Genomic DNA, 20,027 nt, shown 5'->3' with positions numbered 1-20,027 from the left:
TACACATAACATTATACAGATTGAATATCTTATGTTTAGGAGTAAAGGTACACATACATAGTTGCATTGTAAAAGCAATTAATGAAAAGAGAGGCAATGAGGGGTATGTGCGAGGGGTTAAAGGAAGGAAAGGAAGAGGAAGAATAGTATAGTTATATTATAATCTCAATCATAAAATAAAAATTCTTGTAAAAATAAGTAAAATGAAGAAAAACAACCTGATGGCCCTAAGTTTTCTATTTAGGGAACAGGAAATTCATGAAAGGTAGTTGCTATCATCAATATGCTGAGAGCTGTCACAGAAAAGATCAAAACAATTAAAGACACAGAAAATAAATTTGTTGCATTAAAAAAAGAAAGACACATGCCTTGTAGGTATGGCCACCTATCTTAATTAGAGTTTTATTGCTGTGAAAATACACCATGACCATGGCAACTCTTATAAGGAGGCTCACTTACAGTTCCAGAGGTTCAGTCCATTGTCATCACAGTGGGGAACATGGCAGCATGCAGGCAGACATGGTGCTGGAGCTAAGAGTCCCATATCTTGCAGCAACAGGAAGTTGACTGAAAGTCACACTGAGGGAGGCTTTGAGCAAAAGACCTCAAAACCCACTTCCGCAGTGATGCATTTCCTCCAATAAGGCCACAACTGCTATTAGTTTCAACCCCTTTGGGGGTCATTTTCTTTCAAACCACCACACTACCCCAACTTCTCTGCCCTACCACCACACAGGCCCATGTGCATACACACACCAGGAAAGAAAAAGTCTGGCAAAGAGCAAGGCAGAGTAGTTTTTCGAATGGTAGTGAGTTCTCCACACTGAGGTAGGCTCAAAGGGGAGATGAGATAAAGCTCTACTCATAAATAACAGCCATGCTTAAGGGGTTGGAAGGCTAAGGATTCTAACAAGGAGACAGAAGATGGTCCAGGGTCTGCCTAGCTCCTATCATATGACTTTGGCCATCACTCAATGACTGAGGACATGCTTTAGTGTTCAACAACAAATATATGGATGGTTTTCTTTATCCTTGAATATGGTAAACTATCACTTATTAAATAATTTCCTTGAAAGTACCACTGTAGAGTTTTGCAGTAGGTTATATTGTTACCCCAATTTTATAGATAGGGAAATGGCATAATGGTCAATTGTCATTATCAACCTGACTGAATTTACAATGACCATGGAATCACACCTCTGAGTGTATCTATGAAGGTGTTTCCCAAAACGTCTAGCTGAGCAAAGAGGAATCAGCCTGAATGTGGGCTGAACTAAACTATGAGTTGTGGTCCTAGACTGAATAAGAACAGGAAGGTTAGCAGCCGGGGAGGCAATCCGTGATCAGCTGCTTCACCGTCTGCCGTCATTCTAGCCCTCTGGATAAACCCTTCAAATTGTGAGACAAATAAACCCCTCTCCTTTGATTGTTTCTGTCTTTTCTTTTGTCACAGCATAAAGAAAAGTAACTAACATATTTTAGGGTTTACACATCATTTGACCAACACAGTTCTAACCTAAAACTGTCTGATGTTCTTTTGTTTTTAGCTCATAATTTTGTCTTTATTGGTTTCATTAAAGTTCCCACTGCCATGTGTAAATTATTTATTTATTTATTTATTTATTTATTTATTTATTTAAGATTTCTGCCTCCTCCCCGCCACCGCCTCCCATTTCCCTCTTCCTACCCCAATCAAGTGCCCCTCCCTCATCAGCCCGAAGAGCAATCAGGGTTCCCTGCCCTGTGGGACGTCCAAGGACCACCCACCTCCATCCAGGTCTAGTAAGGTGAGCATCCAAACTGCCTAGGCTCCCACAAAGCCAGTACTCGCAGTAGGATCAAAAACCCATTGCCATTGTTCTTGAGTTCTCAGTAGCCCTCATTGTCTGCTATGTTCAGTGAGTCCGGTTTTATCCCATGCTTTTTGTCTGATGTTCTTATATCATCAGTACATGGCTTGATAGCAGTTACAATTCATTAACCTGAAAGCATTCCCATTTTTCTTTCATGGTCCCTTTTCATTGCCAAGTAATATGCCTAGAAATTTATACAAATTGTGTCAGGATTTACCTGGAAGATCATCATCAAGGGATCATTGCTTTCCCTAGACTGATTCTACTATATCATTCCAAACTTCCATGATGGTCCTTTCTTCTGTGCTCTAGAGCTCAGTGCTTACAGAGATGGTACTTTAGCAGCCTTAAGCTATTTGTCCTTGAACTCTTGTTTTGGTTATCTTTCTCCTCTACAGTTATTACTCCTTTACCTACAAGCCTATTTCATACCTAAAGTATCTATTTTGTGACCATAGTAATTCATTCTTTAGAATAAGCTCTTTGCTTCCTGGTTCATTAACTCATATATTACTACAGTTTCCTGTCCTTTGACAATATTACTTCCTTTCCCTAGCCCCAGGCACTTCCAAGGTGCTTCTCCTTAATTTGTTTCCTTACATCCAGCCCTGCACTTCCCTGTTGCTCAATCCCACCTCAACCTCGGCGGTGGGTCACTTTTATCCCTTTATTTCTGCTTCTGCACATGGGTTGCTGATGCAGCTGCTAAAACCAAGCAGCCATGAAGATTGATGCCCCGATAAATGCATGGAATCCGATCACAGCTGCTCTCTACATCCACCATACTCAGCAGTTCTTAGCCCAGGCCCTCCATCATTTCCCTCAGTCATTTTTTTTTCTAAACTGTCACCATTTTTACAAGCCCCTAAGTGCCACCAGCTTAGTTTAGACTATAACTTACCCTCTCATGCTGCCTTCCTCAATCTCCCAAAATGTCCCCTTTATTCTCAGTATGTGAAATACTCTCTGCTTTGAAGAAGCTTGCTTTCTTCCACCCCTACGTGGCCTATGATTTGCCCATGGTTCACATGCAGTTCTTTCTCTATATAGATGTATAAATGCCATGTTAGACTACATGTCTTCCGTTCTTTACACCAGGACTTTTAGTTTATACTATGCTTATTTATATTATTAAGTTACTTTATCATACCCATTTGGTGTATTTGTAGACAAACTAGCTCTTTGTAAACATCTGATTTCTTTTCCTATAATCTGTTCTGCAAAATCAGTTCATCAGCTTTCTGTGGGAAGCATAAGGCTGTCTCGCCATCTCTGAGTGCCCTCTGCTGGCAATCTTAAAGAATAACACAGAAACTTACCTTAAAGCCCATATTTTCCTCATAGTGGTCTAGTGGTATACCTGAAATCTCAAGACTTAACAGGTACAGACAGGAGAATCAGAAGTATAAGACAAATTTCATCAACATAATGAGGTTGGAGCCAGCTTGAGATATGAGAAGGAACAGAGAAGAATGTATATTGCACTACTGGGGATATCTTGGTGGACTGGGCATTGCTGTTCATAGGCTGTACAGGTCATGATTGTGGAAGGTTGCATAGCATCTTTGGGTAGTGGGAGAGCTAATCCTTGAGGATGACCCTTCCAGTTTAGACCCATATCTAATCCTTCAAGCCCTGTATATGAAGTGCATGACACTCAGCAATATGATTATACTTCGAATTTCTGGGAGGGAACCAGAACAATGACGATAGCCTATATTGTTTTGGGAGCCTGTTGGACTCTTATGACCAACAGCTTGAAGACAGGGTTTTCATTCCTAGTGCTGGAGCTTTTGTTCAATGGTCAGTTGTTCTCATTATTCTTACAATGGAGTCCATGGTTTACATAAGTTTGTTCACAATGACTACATTTAAAACCCAAAAGTGACCAGCCATTGTGTGTGTGTGTGTATGTTGTCTTTTGTATTACATAAAAATCATTATATGACCACAAATGGTAATTTCTATTGAGTCATTTATTATTTCTAGCATTGTTAGTGAAGTGATATTGTTGAATATACTTTAAAAATATCTGAGTGTATGGAGAGAGAATTGTCAGGGGTGACAGACAGTAATAGGCAAAGAAACTAGGGGGCTATAAATTTATAGGTATGTAGAAACAGGCAGAGAAATGAGCAATGTGGTTAAATACATAGGTACATAAATATTGGCAGAGGAATGGGCAAATAATCATATAGGTACATAGACACATGATTAGAAATGGGGGTGATACATATACAGGTACATAGATGCAGACTAATGGGAGAAATGATACATAACATTTAAATAAATGCAGACAGAGTAATAGAGGGGTAAAATATACATAGGTACATAGATATAGATAGAAAAGTAAATGAGGCAATAAAACATAGTTACAAAGATACAAACAGAAAAAATTAGGGTTAATACATAAATATATAAATATGGAGAGTTGAAATAGTTTATTGTATACAAAGTTTACTAGTTATAAAATTTTGCTTCATAATTATTTAGAATACTTAATTCTAATAAAATCTTCAAAATCAAGAATATTCTATATATAGTTTCAATACCTCCTAAATCACAACTTACATCTCTATAGTTAACTTAAAATTTTTCATTATCCACTTCTCTTACTATAATTATATGTACAAAATAGCATCATTCGCCTATTCAGCTTTACTAGATAATGACAGCTCCAAGTATTTTCTTAATATACCCTGTAGATGATTCAACAGTTAAGATACTCATCAATTTAATGGTTAACGAGTATTTGATAACATAATAATTTTCTAAGTTTTATATGTAAAATATTAAAATCAAAATTCAGTCACAAATACACAAAACACTTCTCTTAAAACAAATTAGTAGAGATCATGCCAGTGGTAGGACAACTATGAATCCCACTCCTCACAAAGAAACACAAAACCATGAATCTGTCAGAACACTGTAGCTCTAGAAACTGTCCAGTGAGATGAGCCCATGACTGGTTTTACAATATCACATGACCAGTCCTAAAGGGGTATATGTAGGAGCAACATTAAACAGGTTCAGGGGTGATAGGCTCCTGTAACACACTGATTTTGCTTTCTTTTTGTTTGCAGGTCAAAACATAAGACCCAAATACAGCATGAAGAGGAAATATCTGGTGCGTCTGTCCCCTGAATGGAGGTAAAATAATTTCAAAATCTCAATTTTAGTTTGGAAGTTCGGAGTGCCACAAATGTCGCAGATGAGAAACAACAAACATTACACACAAAATAGTTCTTTTATGACTTATATTTTGGACAACTTATTGAAAATTTCACTGTACAGAATGTTATGTGTTTCATAAAAGCCATTGAAGTGATAAAATTCTACTAATATTTTTTTTAAAGATTTATTGGTGCCATTTTATCAAAAGGTGGAAACACTGCTGTTATGTTCTTGGTCATCTAGTAAAGAAAACATGAAGCCATCTCTGACTTAATATATGGATGACTTTATGAAAAGATAGATAGGGGTGTTTGCCTTCTTATGCACTCAAGATCAACAAGGGATGGCAACACCCATCATGAGTTGGGCCCTGCCACATCTACCAAGAAAATTTTCCAGTTAGTGATTTGCCTAAGGATAATCTGGTAGGATCATTTCTTCAGTTGAGATCCCTCTTCTTAACTGACTGTAGCTTGTGTCAATGGACAAAATGTTAACCAATACAACTTCCAATTATATTTACTGGAGAAGAATTTGAACTTTAGAAGGTGGCTTTCAGAGGTCTTCAACAGCAAATTCTGTTATAAATTAAAATAACAATGTATTTTTAGAAAGAGATTTATTTTTGCAAAATGTTTTTACATCACAATTATTGGAACAGTAAGAACAATCCTTGTAAAGGTAAAATATTAAATAAATGTCAATTAATAATTCTATTTTCTCCAAATTAACTTAGGTGTCTACCAGAGTTAGTTGTATTCATAGAAGTTTAGTCAAGAGGGTTATTATGTGCAATACAGACTACTTTTTTTTTACCAGCCCCTCAAAAAATATATCAATTCTGTCAATGACACACACAAAATAGGGGTACTTTGATGATTTACAGTTTGAACTATTTTGTTGAAAATTTCACTGTACAGTGGTGGAGCAAACAATCCTGCTGGCTTTAGTTACATGCATTGATACCTGGCTAAATGCTGACAAATATGCTTTGCTTCACAAATTTAGAGCAATTAAATCAATTCTGTACTTAGTGAAAGTTGTTTTACTGGCCAAAATATTACAGAGCACAGAGCTTGCGAGCAGGGAACACAAGCCAGAAGCTGCATGAGTTCCTGTGTGTCAGGGAAAATGTCAGGGGGTGTGAAGCATGGTGCGAGCCTGGAAAATTGCCAAGTTGCCATGAAGTAGCTCTGCTGTGGCAGGGTTTTGGCATAAAACCACTTAGTAAGTGAAATCAAGCCAGGAAGGCAGGGGTGGGACACCTCTGGGCTGCAGACTTTCTTGGCCTATCCCAGTAGGCATAGAGTTGGGACTCATGTGGGCATCAGATGAAGATGGAAGCTATAAAGTAATCCCACACTACCTCAGAATTGACAATAATAAAGTGTTGTTTATTTAGGGATAGACTCACAGATGATCATCTGCATGAATGGGGAACCAGGACCAAATCCAGTAGATGGGGGAGAGAGTATGAAATTATGGCTGCATTTATAGTATAAGAGATCACACCCAAGTGGACTAGTATCTTAAAGGCTATATTGGCTGACGGAATTCCCACAGCAATAAACTGCTACAACTTTCTTAGACTTTGTAGACTTCATCTATAGTAATAAAAACAGGAGGCCATCACTGACTTAACAAACAGATGACTTTATTAAGAGAAGACAAGATAGGTGTTTACCTCAAACCATCCAGAAAAACAAAGCACACAGACTTACTCATACAATACTTTGGTTTAAAAATTATTTATAACACCAATGCTAAACCTGATGTTCAGGTGTAAAATACAAACCACAAAACACAAGCTTGCATAGATGAACTGATGTAGATGTACAAGTGGTATTGAAGGAAGGCTTGGACACTGGACAGTGCCTTAATGATGTCAAGCAATGATGTCAGCCTCCCCAGACACACGAAAGTAACCAGCACCGTATTTCTCATCTTCTTCAACAGGTTATGGACAGGAGCAACTCGGGCTATACAAAGATGGTTTGAAATAGACTGTTGCCCACAGCCTAATTCAGATGGGTGCATACATGCCCACCAGTACCTCCACTAGTCACCTTAAGGCATTCACACAGTTTTACTCAATCTCTAGATAGGCATGTGGTTTGAGGTTGTCTCTTTATTCAGACAAGAGACAATATTCTATTGAGGTTCTATTCAGCTCCATGAAATATGTACTTCACAGCCATTATCTCCCCTCCTGCCTTGACAATAAAGTGACCAGCCTTGGGCTTCCATTTCATGTGTTATAAACATACCTACTTCCCCATACCTAAAAGGCTCTTACAAAATGAAGTGGATGGTTCCTGCAGAGCTTAACTCAGGAGATTACATCTTTAAATTATAAGACAAATGGCAGTATCATCTCAAATTTCCTGAGAAACTTGATTTATGTAGCAAACTTATACTTTCAATTCTAGTACCTTCCAAAATTTTTGCAGGAATAGATTGTTCTTACAAGATACCCAGTATTAGAGACTTGCCATTCAGAATGTCACTTTTATATGCCATTTTCCTGTTTTACTTTCTAATATTTACATTATTTCATGAAATATCTGATTGCTTATTAAAAGCTACATGAAAATATAGCTATCACTGAGAAAGATCATCTGTCTTTCAGATTAACAAAGGCTAAAGCTATAGCCTGTGGGAATTTAGAGAAAATTTACTCAGAAGTGCAACTTTCTAATTCCCAAAGCATTAGCAAATTTTTAGCTAGAATCATCCAGCAATTACAGTTTAAATTCAGTGTAGCAGAATACACCCAAAGTATATAATTCATCACAGTATAGTCTCTCTCAATGCCTAAATTTTACTTTTTGCAATCCTTGCTGATTTGTTACTCAAACCCTTCACTTGTGAAGCTCATCAATGAAGACCAGGGCAATACAGTCACATAATTAATTCTGCCCTGACCTAGAATGCTGAAATTAGTATACCATGAAAAGCAACTTCAAAAGAGAAAACGACTTTTTGCTTTGCTTAAAATGCACAAATGCATATTAAACCTATGATGAATATGTTTAGCCGTAGCACTCTGATTTATAAGAGAAAAGAAATGGCTTTCAATGGTAAACACGTGATTGCATGACTGTGCTAGTCTGTGGCATCGAGCACAGCCTAGTAAAGGGGCTCTTCTATCTTCTCTACCATAGGCAATGTTTCCTGCTAATTCTCTTTTAAAAGTAATAAACTACAACTCTTCACATCACCATGTCTAATAAATGTCTCCATTTTGTTTGGTTTTCTCCTATTTTTCTTTTTAATGGTAAATAAGCATCCCAATACCCAAAGACAATTGTTCAAATTCTTAAAAATAATCTTAATTTTGTCACTGAACCACAGAACCCTTAGAATATCTTTGCACAATCACCATTACAAGAACAGGAAACTCTCAACTGTTCAGAAAGTTTTCACTGTGTGTGGATATTTCCGCCAGGGAATTCTCCCCTAGCAGTGCTTCTGGTCATGCCTGCACTACTCAGGAAAATGAGAAGTGCATCTAATACAGAAGTCAAACCAAGTACTGGGCAAGAAGCTCAAAGCTCCAGATGATGCTGATGATGTCTGAGGCTCTTCTATGGATTGTATGCCAATGGAGAGATCACAGGAGTACATATACACCAAACACAATGGCCTCTGTTGGACTGAAAGTAATTTAAGGCAAAACTGATCTTCACAGACATTGCTGACATAAAGTGCAGGGCTCATCAGAAAAGTGACTCTGTTAATGTTTTCATAGCTTAGTCTTGCTTTCTTAGAGACTTTAAAAGTAAATTTGAGCAATTCTGATGAGTTACACAGCAGAAGCAACAAAAGTCTCTGAGTCTTCCCTTTAATTGTCTTACATATAATAAAACCCAACCAAACAAAAAACTTCCACCACATATTTGGATAATACTGCTCCATGCAGCATTTACAGGACACTAGACAGTAGGCTTCTCTCTGCCTACATTGCCCTACCACAGGGCAGGAAAAAACAAGCAGCCTGTTACCAGATACACAGCTATGGCTCTTGAAGCACACAGGCACCAACAAGTAAGATGGGGGGACTCTTGAGTGACTTCTCTGCTATGAGTAGCATATAATACACACATTATAGACTTTAAAAATCTTTTTTTCCCCTGAAAGATCAGGTTTTGATTTTTTTTAGAGCTGCTACAAGAACATAACACAGCATAGGCAGTGAAATCAAGGTGAGCAATGTTTCCTTTCAATGTCAATGCTCCCCCAACAAACACTATCCTCCTCAAATGAGATTCTGTCTGTCCTCTGAGTATTTCTGTATGGGTCTCGAATGATCATCAGACTGATGATCTCAGCCAATCAGAAGTTATCTTTTAAAAGTATCAAGAACAGCTGGGTGGTGGTAGCACACACCTTTAATTCCAGCACTTGGGAGGCAGAGGCAGGCAGGTCTCTCTGAGTTCAAGCCCAGCCTGGTCTACAGAGTGAGTTCCGGGACAGCTAGGGCTGTAACACAAAGAAACCTTATCTCAAAAAACCAAAATTAAAAAAAATAAACACAAGAAATCAAGAATAATAGATCTTTATATTTCCCAAGTGCGTTTTATACAAAGGCATTAGTCATTAAAACTCAAGACTATAAAATGTTAACCACTTATGTGGTGAACAAAATGAATGCACCATATTATAGTAGTTTTTTTTTTTCAATTTGGCACGAAGAGATTTAGAGAAGCTGTAACAGTATTAGAATCCAATGAAACAAAGGTTACATATTTTAAAACATGGTTATCTAGGTCCATGTGACCAGTGTCACTATGGAAAGGTTTCTTCTGGTGCACATCTATGAACATCTCTCTTCCTAAATTAGATGTTTCTCAAGACCAGAAAACCAAAGTTTGGTTGTTGCTGTTTTGGTTTTTAGTTCATTGCTATACTGCCATTTGTTATAAAAATCACTTGACCCATAGCATTTCAATGACATGCAAAGTCACTTCTCAAGATTCTTTGAGAGCAAAAGAAGCAATTATCTATTTTTTGCAACAAAGCAATTATAACTAACAGTAGCTTGAATACAGTAGCTTGAATACTGGAATCAATTTTCTTTCAAGTTAGAATATTTAATCTGACTTTTAACTATGCTCTTTTCTAACTAATAGTTGAAAAAATTCTAGGGAAGGAAAGGGGAGAGCATCATGTCAGGTAACCTTGTGATGAGACTCCTTAACAGACTGTGCTCATTCAGTAATACTGGGGCTCTAAGGGCAAGACCTACAAAGAAATTTAGAAGAAAAGAATTAGTCTATATGTTGACAGCAAAACATAATACAGTATAGACCTAATAATTAAGCTGCATCAAACTGCAACAACAGAAGGAACAAAATAAATGTATTCATTTTAATATAAAAATGATAATTAAAAAGCAGGAACCACAGTGAAGAGTGGCAGTTCATTAAGAGCTATTAGCTGTTCCTATCATCTCAAAAATGCATTATTTGAGTGATAGCAAAATTTGAGAACATTAATTAAGAATAATTAAGAAATTTTTTCTATCTTCTTAGTCATAAGTAAATAATTACTGATACTCTTAAAAACTGTTCACTTTACAAAAAATAAACAAAATATTTTAAAATTCTACTCTTTAAAAAAAACTTTGAAAAGTAACAGTTTTTTCCAATACTGATGCTGAGCTGGCTATCACATGGGCCGTATTCCTTTGGCCATCCACCACCACAGATAAGACTCCAGCATTCTGGTTAAGTGGCTTGGCATTTTTTAAAACTGTAATATGTCCATTTTACAACAATAAATATGATGAAATGAAGTTCATGAAAAGCAAAAAAATGCACTTTTAAAGTAAAAATAATAATTTCATGAAATACAAAAGTAAACATTTATAAAACAGAAATATGGCAAAAAACATTGCCTGTTTTGACTAATTATCAAATAAAAATGCAGTTACATTTTTTTCTTTAAGGTTATCAGTATAAAATATCTTTAAAGAACATGATGTAAAATCACAGGGCAGTTTAAAGAAAGATACAGCATTAGCATAAGCCAACAAGACTAAGTTTTGATATGGAAACCATTGTACACAATGGGACTGAAGGCTAGATTTTTCCATTTGTTTAAAGGAAGATTTTCCTATATGTATTTCATGGCACTCAGGCGTATAATTTCCCTCTCCTCCACACTTCCCAAATGTTTGCACCACTTTGTCTGTTTCTTGCCCACAGCTTCACTCAAATTTCTATTATATGTAACTTTTATAAAGAAAGATGTACAATCAGTGATCAAAATCTGTTGGGAACAGTCTCCCAGAATCCTCCCCAAGGTTAAAACAGTCTGGAAAGACAAGGCAAATGGAATATAGGCAGTCCCTAAATTATTTATCTCATGACAAACTATATTTTCTTTCCTAAATAAGCAGCATATTGAAATGACAAAAAAAATAATAAACAAAACAAACAAAAAAACCCATACAATGAAAATAACAGCAAATCTAGCTGGGAGACTGTCAATCAGATAGAGACATAGCTTGGCTGCTATTTATATTAACTAAGTGGTATGGGCAAATAAATCCTTCTATTAATTAGCAGCCTGACAAAGACTGAAGTTTTAAGGGGAGTTTAAAGGTGCTGTGGAAAGGAATACAATGGCCATCAACACAGAAGCAGAACTACACCTGGACAAAGACTCACTTCATCAAATTCAACTTTCTGTTGAATGAGCCCAATTATTACAGGTGCTAAAGACATCACTGAGAGATTGCCAACAAAAACTGTTACATCCTAGGAGCAAGACGCTTGCTGTACACAGCAAATAAGACTGATGGCGTCAACTCTTAGGAAAATGTTCTATTTCCTTTGGCTCCACAATTAAATTGGGGAAAATCAAAGCTATGAAAGGCTATTTTTTTTCCTTTAATTTTCAGTTGATTCTTTATGAACCTGAGTGAAAGGATTGGACAATTAAGGTTTTACAAATAAATATTAGCACATGATATACTTAGGGCCTCAGAAAGCCTTGCCATGGAGGGAGCAGCACAATGCTGAAGGATGACACCCTAAGCCACCCCCCTAGCAGGTTCTGTGGCTCTCCAGAGCCTCCACTGACCCATGTGTTCAGAATCCCAGACTTCCACTGTTCTGGCCATTTCCCCCATATCTTATTGTTGTCATTTTACTTTTTCTAAAGAGGATAAAAACCAAAGACAATATCCTTCAAAACATCATACTAATAAACAACTAAGCGGCTATTTCATATACTTTACTATACTTTCTTGAATCAAAATGCTATGATTTTTGGTAATCCATTTCTGCACACTTCTAATTGCTAAATAAACCTTAGTCCCTAAATGTAGATACCCTATACCGAGCAAGTGTCATTTTGTGAAGTTCTAATTACGTCTCAGGAAACAGATTCAGAAGAGGCGGCCAATATTCAGATGCTGTATTTCCTTACACTGCCCAAGTGACCAGAAAAACCAAAACATGTGAAGAGAACTGAAATTGTTTATAGTTAGAAAATACTTGAGAGTAACTCCAGGAATGGCACAGAAGGACAGCCAATGTGGAATGCATTCGGCATTGTTCAGTTCATATGTGCTACAGCAAGTCCATTTTCAAGGCAGATTCCATTTTTTGTTTTCTTTTACTGCTTATTATGGAAACCTGGGGAAGGAAGAAAAAGGAAGGACAATTAAAATGCAGGTAATGGGCACTTGAATCACGAAAAAATATAAAGCTATCTTTGTAGTCTTAACTTTGTCACGGATTTTTCATTTTTTGATGGTGCAAAGGTGCAAAATAAATACTGGAGAGTGAAAGTAAACTCCAAATCTGAACGCTTTCTGACTACTATACAATCTCACTGCAGGGTATACACACTGGGTCCAAATCTGAAAGCTTCCTGACTACTATATTATCTCACTGCAGTCAGTGTATACACACTGGGTCCAAATCTGAGCTTCCTGACTACTATACTATCTCACTGCAGTGTATACACACTGGGTCCAAATCTGAACGCTTTCTGACTACTATACAATCTCACTGCAGGGTATACACACTGGGTCCAAATCTGAAAGCTTCCTGATTACTATATTATCTCACTGCAGTGTATACACACTGGGTCCAAATCTGAGCTTCCTGACTACTATACTATCTCACTGCAGTGTATACACACTGGGTCCAAATCTGAGCTTCCTGACTACTGTACTATCTCACTGCAGTGTATACACACTGGGTCCAAATCTGAGCTTCCTGACTACTGTACTATCTCACTGCAGTGTATACACACTGGGTCCAAATCTGAGCTTCCTGACTACTATATTATCTCACTGCAGTGTATACACACTGGGTCCAAATCTGAGCTTCCTAACTACTATACTATCTCACTGCAGTGTATACACACTGGGTCCAAATCTGAGCTTCCTAACTACTATACTATCTCACTGCAATGCATAAACACTGGGTTTGGTGAATCTGGCTGTGCAATGTTTTCTTTCATTTGCAAGTTCTCTATAAAGTTTTAATTTAATAAAAAGATGCAAGTTTAAAACTTCACTGTCTCCCTACCCCAGATTCATCTTCATTTATATGCACTTCAAGTGGTTCCTCTTTGCTTTGTTCTAAAAAGCCTTTGTTTATAAAATCTCATGTACAGAATCAATTTGTCACTTTAATACGTTGTAACAAATGTATGTGGAGGACAGACAGACACACCCTGCCCCCAAATGATTCAACTTTGAGAAAGAACACACCCACAAGCTACTTCCACTACATCAGAGATGTTGGAAATATCAGTAAATAAAAAAGAATGATAAAAACTTCACCTAAGAAATCTTCAAAGAAGTTCCATCAAATATGAAGACCTAACATTTGTAACCTGCTCTGCAAACTTCTCTCACTCGCTCCCTCACCCCGCAAGGTCTCGCTATGTAGTTCATATTTGCCTGGCATTCCCAATCTTTCTACCTCTGCTTCTGAAGTGTCTGAACTATAGGAATATAGCACCACACACAGCCTTCTTTCATAACTGACAATTCTGGACTATGTATTTTACTACCACTCTTTTGAAGATAAGGAACTCTTTCAGTGAGTAACATTGATGAACGTGTGTGTATCTCAGTGTATGTATATACTGGGAAAACAAATGCATCTAACAATGCTTCTATTATAAAATTATTAATTTTCTATAGTTCTCCGTCTCTTTCCTCATCTTTGTTGCACCTTTTATCTGTGAGAAGCTATGTGGCACGTATATGTACACACTGTAAATCTAATTCCTACTGTCAGAGATGGCTGAACATCACCAACATGCTTGCATCAAAACTGTTTTAGGTTTCAGAACTTTTTTCTGAAACATATGCACAGACTATCCTTAATTTCTCATTTTTAATTGATATGACTACATATTGGCAGTTGAGGCACCCCAAATCTGAAAAGTTTACATTCGAAATGCTCCAAAACTCTGGAACTGTTTGAAGAATGTGTTAGTTTTGAAAAGCTTCAGCCTTCAGGTTTCTGTCGTTTAAACTGTGCATATAAAGCATTCCAATGGATTTAAGTGTGCTGCGATTCCCTCCAATAATATGATAAAGAGCACTGACTTGCACGTGGAGGATACAAACACCCTGCACTTCACGTAAAGCGAGTACTTTAGCTTGCGGTGTTTAGTAACTGACGAGAGGAGGACGGCATAGGACGGCGTGCTTTCCCCTGCCATAACTGGAAGACAGATTTCATTTCCTATTACAGGACCTCAGCTTGACCTCACAGACGCTCCGTACCTCTATGTGAGGGCTCCGCCTTTGAGAAATGACGAGTGGCACTGTGCTGGTTTGTAAGATGCGTGTGGTCCAGATCCACAGGGTCCATCCCTGTAGGTGGTGGGGGTCTGCAGGGAGTGAAAATTTACAACTCTTAAGTGATGCTTACTACAGTTCCATCTTTCCCTAAGAACACGGCATAAGTTTTTTACTGTGTGTCAGAATTCTTAGTTTAGTTCCTGGACAGTTACATGTCCTTAAATAAATTATTTTTACCTTACTGTTCTTGATGCCTATAATCCACTAACCATATTTTCCCAGTATCTAATATGTGTGAGGCATTGTACTGATGGAAGCAAATGTGCATGAAGTATGGCCTGCCAATCATTTACTTCATGTTGCCGGATCCTAGCCAGGAAAAAGAAGTGAATAAATTAATAAAGCTAAATAAAGAAGAAAAGAAGGACCGAAAGGGCAGCAGCAACCAAGAATGGGAGACCATTTATAAGCAACAGTGGTTCTTTGTCCACTAGGTGGCAAAATTTATCTTAAAAACATGGTACTCTCTGTGCAACTCGATTACAAGGTTTTATGTCAAAGAGAAACAAAATGTCAAAAGGAAATTTTTAAATTCTAAATTTATTAATTTAATTAAAATAGAATTTTGCAAATATTTGACATTAATGAAAACGAAAAGAACCAGTTCAATTGTTTAATTTTCTAAAGGTATAGTCAAATGGTATATGTACACACACATACCATATTATAGAATCTTTTGTATAATCATAAGGTATAAGTATGTTGAGGTTTTAAAACTTGTAGTTTGGTACAAAATTACCTGTGTAATCAATCTACAAAGTAAAGCAATCATGTTTGAATTTCTCCACTTATCCCTAGCAGAAATCACTTCCTGGGTACTAGGAAGGGTAAAAAAAATGACAACTTATATGTTCAGGGAGAATTCCACATCCTCAATGTGGAAACTACAACATAAGTATACATGTGAGCATGGTCAGATGAGGTGAGCGGCTGACCCAAGTGTAAACACTTGTTAAACACCAACAACGCAGTTAACGGATCAGATTCCAGAAGCAGTGCTCCAACACAGAGCTACCTACATATGTGTATCATCAGGAATAGCAGTGCCTGCACATATGACATGTGTGTCTGGATATTTTGAAATGGAAGAGGTCAATCAACATCTGTGCTCTGTGCAGCCTCAAACCAAAGAGAATAGCACACAGTGAGCACCAAGGGCCAGCTAGAATGATCTTTTCATCCTTGTATCACAAACATTCAAATGTCAGTTGAATACATTCTTAATTTAATGTTTTTTTTAATATTTTTGTTCCTGCTATATGCATAAAAACAATGCCCAGTAAGAATGGCAATCCTTTCATTCAGAATCATGTGTGTACAATACTGACTCTGTCGTGATTATTTTCTCAATGTTGACCGATATTCCCAACACCTTACAAGGTGACATAAGACACGTTAGGAAGAACTGAGACAGAACAAGTGATTTCAGGATTTAGCTTTAGAAAGTAGCCAAGTTTAGAGCCAAAACCAAGAAAAGGGCATTGTTTATCACTGTAGCTGAATGGTTCTTCTTAGGTTTTCATAAACCTCTCCAGGGACCCCCAAACCTGAAGACAAAGCACTGGACGTCCTTAGAGATAACCAATTCACTCCACCAAGACACCCTCAGTTCTATGCAGAGTTGGTATGCTGCTCCGCTCAGCTGTTCTCAATTATATTTTATTTGTAATTGAAATGGATTTACATCACTTTTCCTTATCTTTCATTCCTCCAGTCCTTGACATGTCCCTCTTCATTCTCGTTGAGTCACTTTTTCTTTGTTTATATTTGTTACATATGTAACACAAGGATACATGTATGTACACACATAAATGCAAACACACATACACACATATACAATATAGTCTGCTGAATCCATTTGTGTGCATATGGTTTCAAGCTGCCCACTTTGCACTGGACAACCAATAGGGGGCTCATCCCTGGGAGAGGCTAATTATTCTCTCAGCAGTCAATAGTTGCCTGTGATTCTTTGTTTAGGGTTGGAACTTAGCAAAAGATGCCCACTTCCACGTTCATTGATATTGCTATTGTTCAGATCTTGTTCACGCAGCCGTTAGGGGAGACCATTTCATAGCAAATTTCCTAGGGCAGTACAAGGGCTACATCTAGACTTACGGTTTCCTACACAATTATTATATTGCAATGAAGAGGACTGTGTTAAAAATAGTAATACTTATGGTTAAAGATGGGAAAAGAGTTTATGCTATGGTTATTATATTACAATTACCTGCTTTCTTCTCTTCTTATGAAATTATATTTTTAATTAGTATGATTGCTAAATGTTCTTCATCCTCTAGCTGCCTGTACCTGAGTCAGGCTAAGTGGCTCATTAGGCTTGTCACACCCAATGTTTTTACCTACACCCAAAGTTTTGACCTACGACACTTAACAAAGTCAGCACAGTGATCTGAGTAATTGCCATTAGACTATAAACTTTGTAACAGCAAAAAAATCTTCACTCTTAACAAAATGGAAGAACTTTGAGGTTATATAATCTGAAAGCCCACCCCAAGAGACAAACTTCCTCAAAACTGCCTGCACCACAATGTCCATTAGCCAATATCGCCAAAACAAATATATTTTACCTTGATACACCTGAATGCCCAACCTGACAGTCCTCACGTCTTCTTCCTATGAAATATCTTACCATGTAAGCATTCTCTGTTACAGCATTTTAAAAGTAGGATTTAAACTTTCATTTTATCTTATTGTCTTTATTTTAATATTCAATAAAATAAATCTTGAGGATAAAAAAAATCTTCACTCTTAGAGACTAGACTTATGTGAGGTCTAAGTATTCGGGTAATCAAAGATGATTCAGTGTAGAGAAATATAATTAATAATCTTATAAATATGATAGAAATAAAAAGAGACTTGCAAGAGATTTAGACTTTTCTATGGTAAAAACTAAAATTGCAACTAGCATTTTCAGTATAAAATCCCTGGAGCTGAAACTTTATTTTGTTTTTTCTTTCCTTAGACAAGTTTTCTCCCCAAGAGGTTTAGACAAAACCTCCTCCTGCCTCAGTCTCACTGGGAGCTAGGTGTGCACAGCACGTCCTCTGAGGTCTCTGCAGTGTGCACAGCACGTCCTCTGAGGTCTCTGCAGTGTGCACAGCACGTCCTCTGAGGTCTCTGCAGTGTGCACAGCACGTCCTCTGAGGTCTCTGCAGTGTGCACAGCACGTCCTCTGAAGTCTCTGTCTGAAGTCTCTGCAGTGTGCACAGCACACCCTCTGAAGTCTCTGTCTGTAGTCTCTGCAGTGTGCACAGCACACCCTCTGAAGTCTCTGTCTGAAGTCTCTGCAGTGTGCACAGCACACCCTCTGAAGTCTCTGTCTGAAGTCTCTGCAGTGTGCACAGCACGTCCTCTGAAGTTTCTGGCTTAGAATTAATCCACACTACTGACTGATTCTTAATTCCCACAAGAAAGAGAAAAAAAAAACTTGGAATAACAAAAGAAATGGGAACATTGACAACAGATGCTCCAAGCTCTTCATGAGAATCTGTTATTTGTTTTGTTGTTGCTGTTGTTGCTGACTGGTCCACTGTTAAGCTGAAGTATTACAGAATGATCATGGAAACCCATGTTCTTCTATACTTTATATTAACTGTCTATGCAAATAGTTACCTACCCAACCTTTTCATCATGATTAAAAATGAAAGAGGAAACAGAAGCTATGCAAAATGCATGCACTCACAAATCTGTTAAGCATATGAGGCTTTATATGTGAAAATGTTTTATAAAATCCTTATTTGGTTTCACATAACATTTTATCAAATAATATTTAGAATGAGTGTTCCTTTCACTACAAAGGAGACATAAAACTCTATGTTTGTGCAAATCCACAATAATTCTTAAGAGTCACTTTAAAAGATCATTTTGTCGTTCACTTCCAATATGCCCAGGAGTCTCCAGAGGTCCTATTTATATTCTACAAACTTGTTTTTAATTTTAATGACCCTTTAAAAACGGCCACCCCAGCATGCCCTATTTTATCTATCATCAAAGATATTAATGTTCAAAAGAGGCAAAGGACTTTGAAGGCTGAACAAAAATACCCCTAAAAATGATCTGAACTCATGTGACTCAACAAAAACCAGACATTTACCTCCTGAGAACAGACTGCCTCTTCCTTTGCTTGGAAACTGTAGGAATATACAGAACTACAAATGTAAACATCCTATATGTGCTTAGCAAAAGCTAAAGAGCAACAGATTTTACACAAATTATGTTACTACTGTCCTCAGAGCAATATAAATTCATATTGGTTTCTGAAAGATATTTATATTTTGAAAGTTCATAAGCTTAAAGTTACATTTTAAAAATAATTTTACGTATATATATATATATATATATATATATATTCACACACAATTTTTGATATATATTTTAAAAATAGAAAATATATAGTATAATATATATTTTATATATGTTGTGTGTACTTGTGTTGCTATTCATGTGTGTGCTGAGGCACATTCACATGTGTTCAGGATTAAAAGTCAAGGTATTACTAATTTAGGGTATTTAAAATTTTACAAGTGTATTTGTTTCCTTTCCTCTTTTTTTATTTTTTCTTCGAGACTTGGTTTCTTGTATCCTGGCCTGAACACTGAACATGCTGTCTACACAACACTAACCTTGGCTTTCTGATTTTCTTCCTTTATTTCCCTTTGGCTAGGATCAACACACAAGCACCACCATGTCCAGTTTAGACAGTGCTGGGACCAAACCCAGGGTTTCTCTTACACTAGGCAACACTTCTACAAACCAAGCTATATTCCCAGCCCCTACTTGTTTATCTAAACTAATTTTAAGGCATATGTAAAAATATAAAAATAGAACATATTTACAAGGTAACATAATTCAATATACATGAGTGTTTTCTAACATTCAAATCTGATTAAACATAACTATCTCCTCTTTTATTATTTATTTTATTGCTTTTATTACAATACTTATTGTATTTTATTCTTTGTGCACATGGGTGTTTTTGCTTTCACACATGTCTGTTAAACACATGCAGCAGTGCTTTTGGAGGCCAAGAGTGTTAGATCCCATGGTTCTAATTTGCCATGTGGGTATTGGGGATCAAACTCAGGTTCTCTGAGAAGCCAGTGATCTTTACCACTGAGCCATTGCTCCAACCCCATAACTTC

At 37.1% G+C, this 20,027-nt stretch overlaps 1 protein-coding gene across 4 annotated transcripts in view; it reads right to left on the bottom strand.

Moving 5' to 3' along the window:
• Nucleotides 1-6,659: 6,659 nt before the first annotated feature.
• The window catches only part of Ccdc50 (coiled-coil domain containing 50), a 63,911-nt gene continuing 50,543 nt past the window's right edge, over nt 6,660-20,027 (bottom strand). For all 4 annotated transcript variants that reach the window (XM_041677890.1, XM_041677889.1, XM_041677892.1 and 1 more), the window contains 2 exons: nt 14,791-14,897; nt 6,660-12,673 (listed from right to left, as the gene is read on the bottom strand). In XM_041677890.1, the coding sequence (XP_041533824.1) occupies nt 12,654-12,673; nt 14,791-14,897 (127 nt within the window). In that variant the 3' untranslated portion in view covers nt 6,660-12,653. The remainder of the gene's footprint in view (nt 12,674-14,790; nt 14,898-20,027) is intronic.

The sequence above is a fragment of the Microtus oregoni genome, unplaced genomic scaffold, assembly GCF_018167655.1.
Source record: "Microtus oregoni isolate MIOR12 unplaced genomic scaffold, Mior012 000029F_ref0000214, whole genome shotgun sequence".
In the NCBI taxonomy this organism is placed as follows: domain Eukaryota; kingdom Metazoa; phylum Chordata; class Mammalia; order Rodentia; family Cricetidae; genus Microtus; species Microtus oregoni.
The sequence above is the reverse complement of the archived record's forward strand: the minus strand, read 5'-3'. Positions and strand labels throughout refer to the sequence as shown.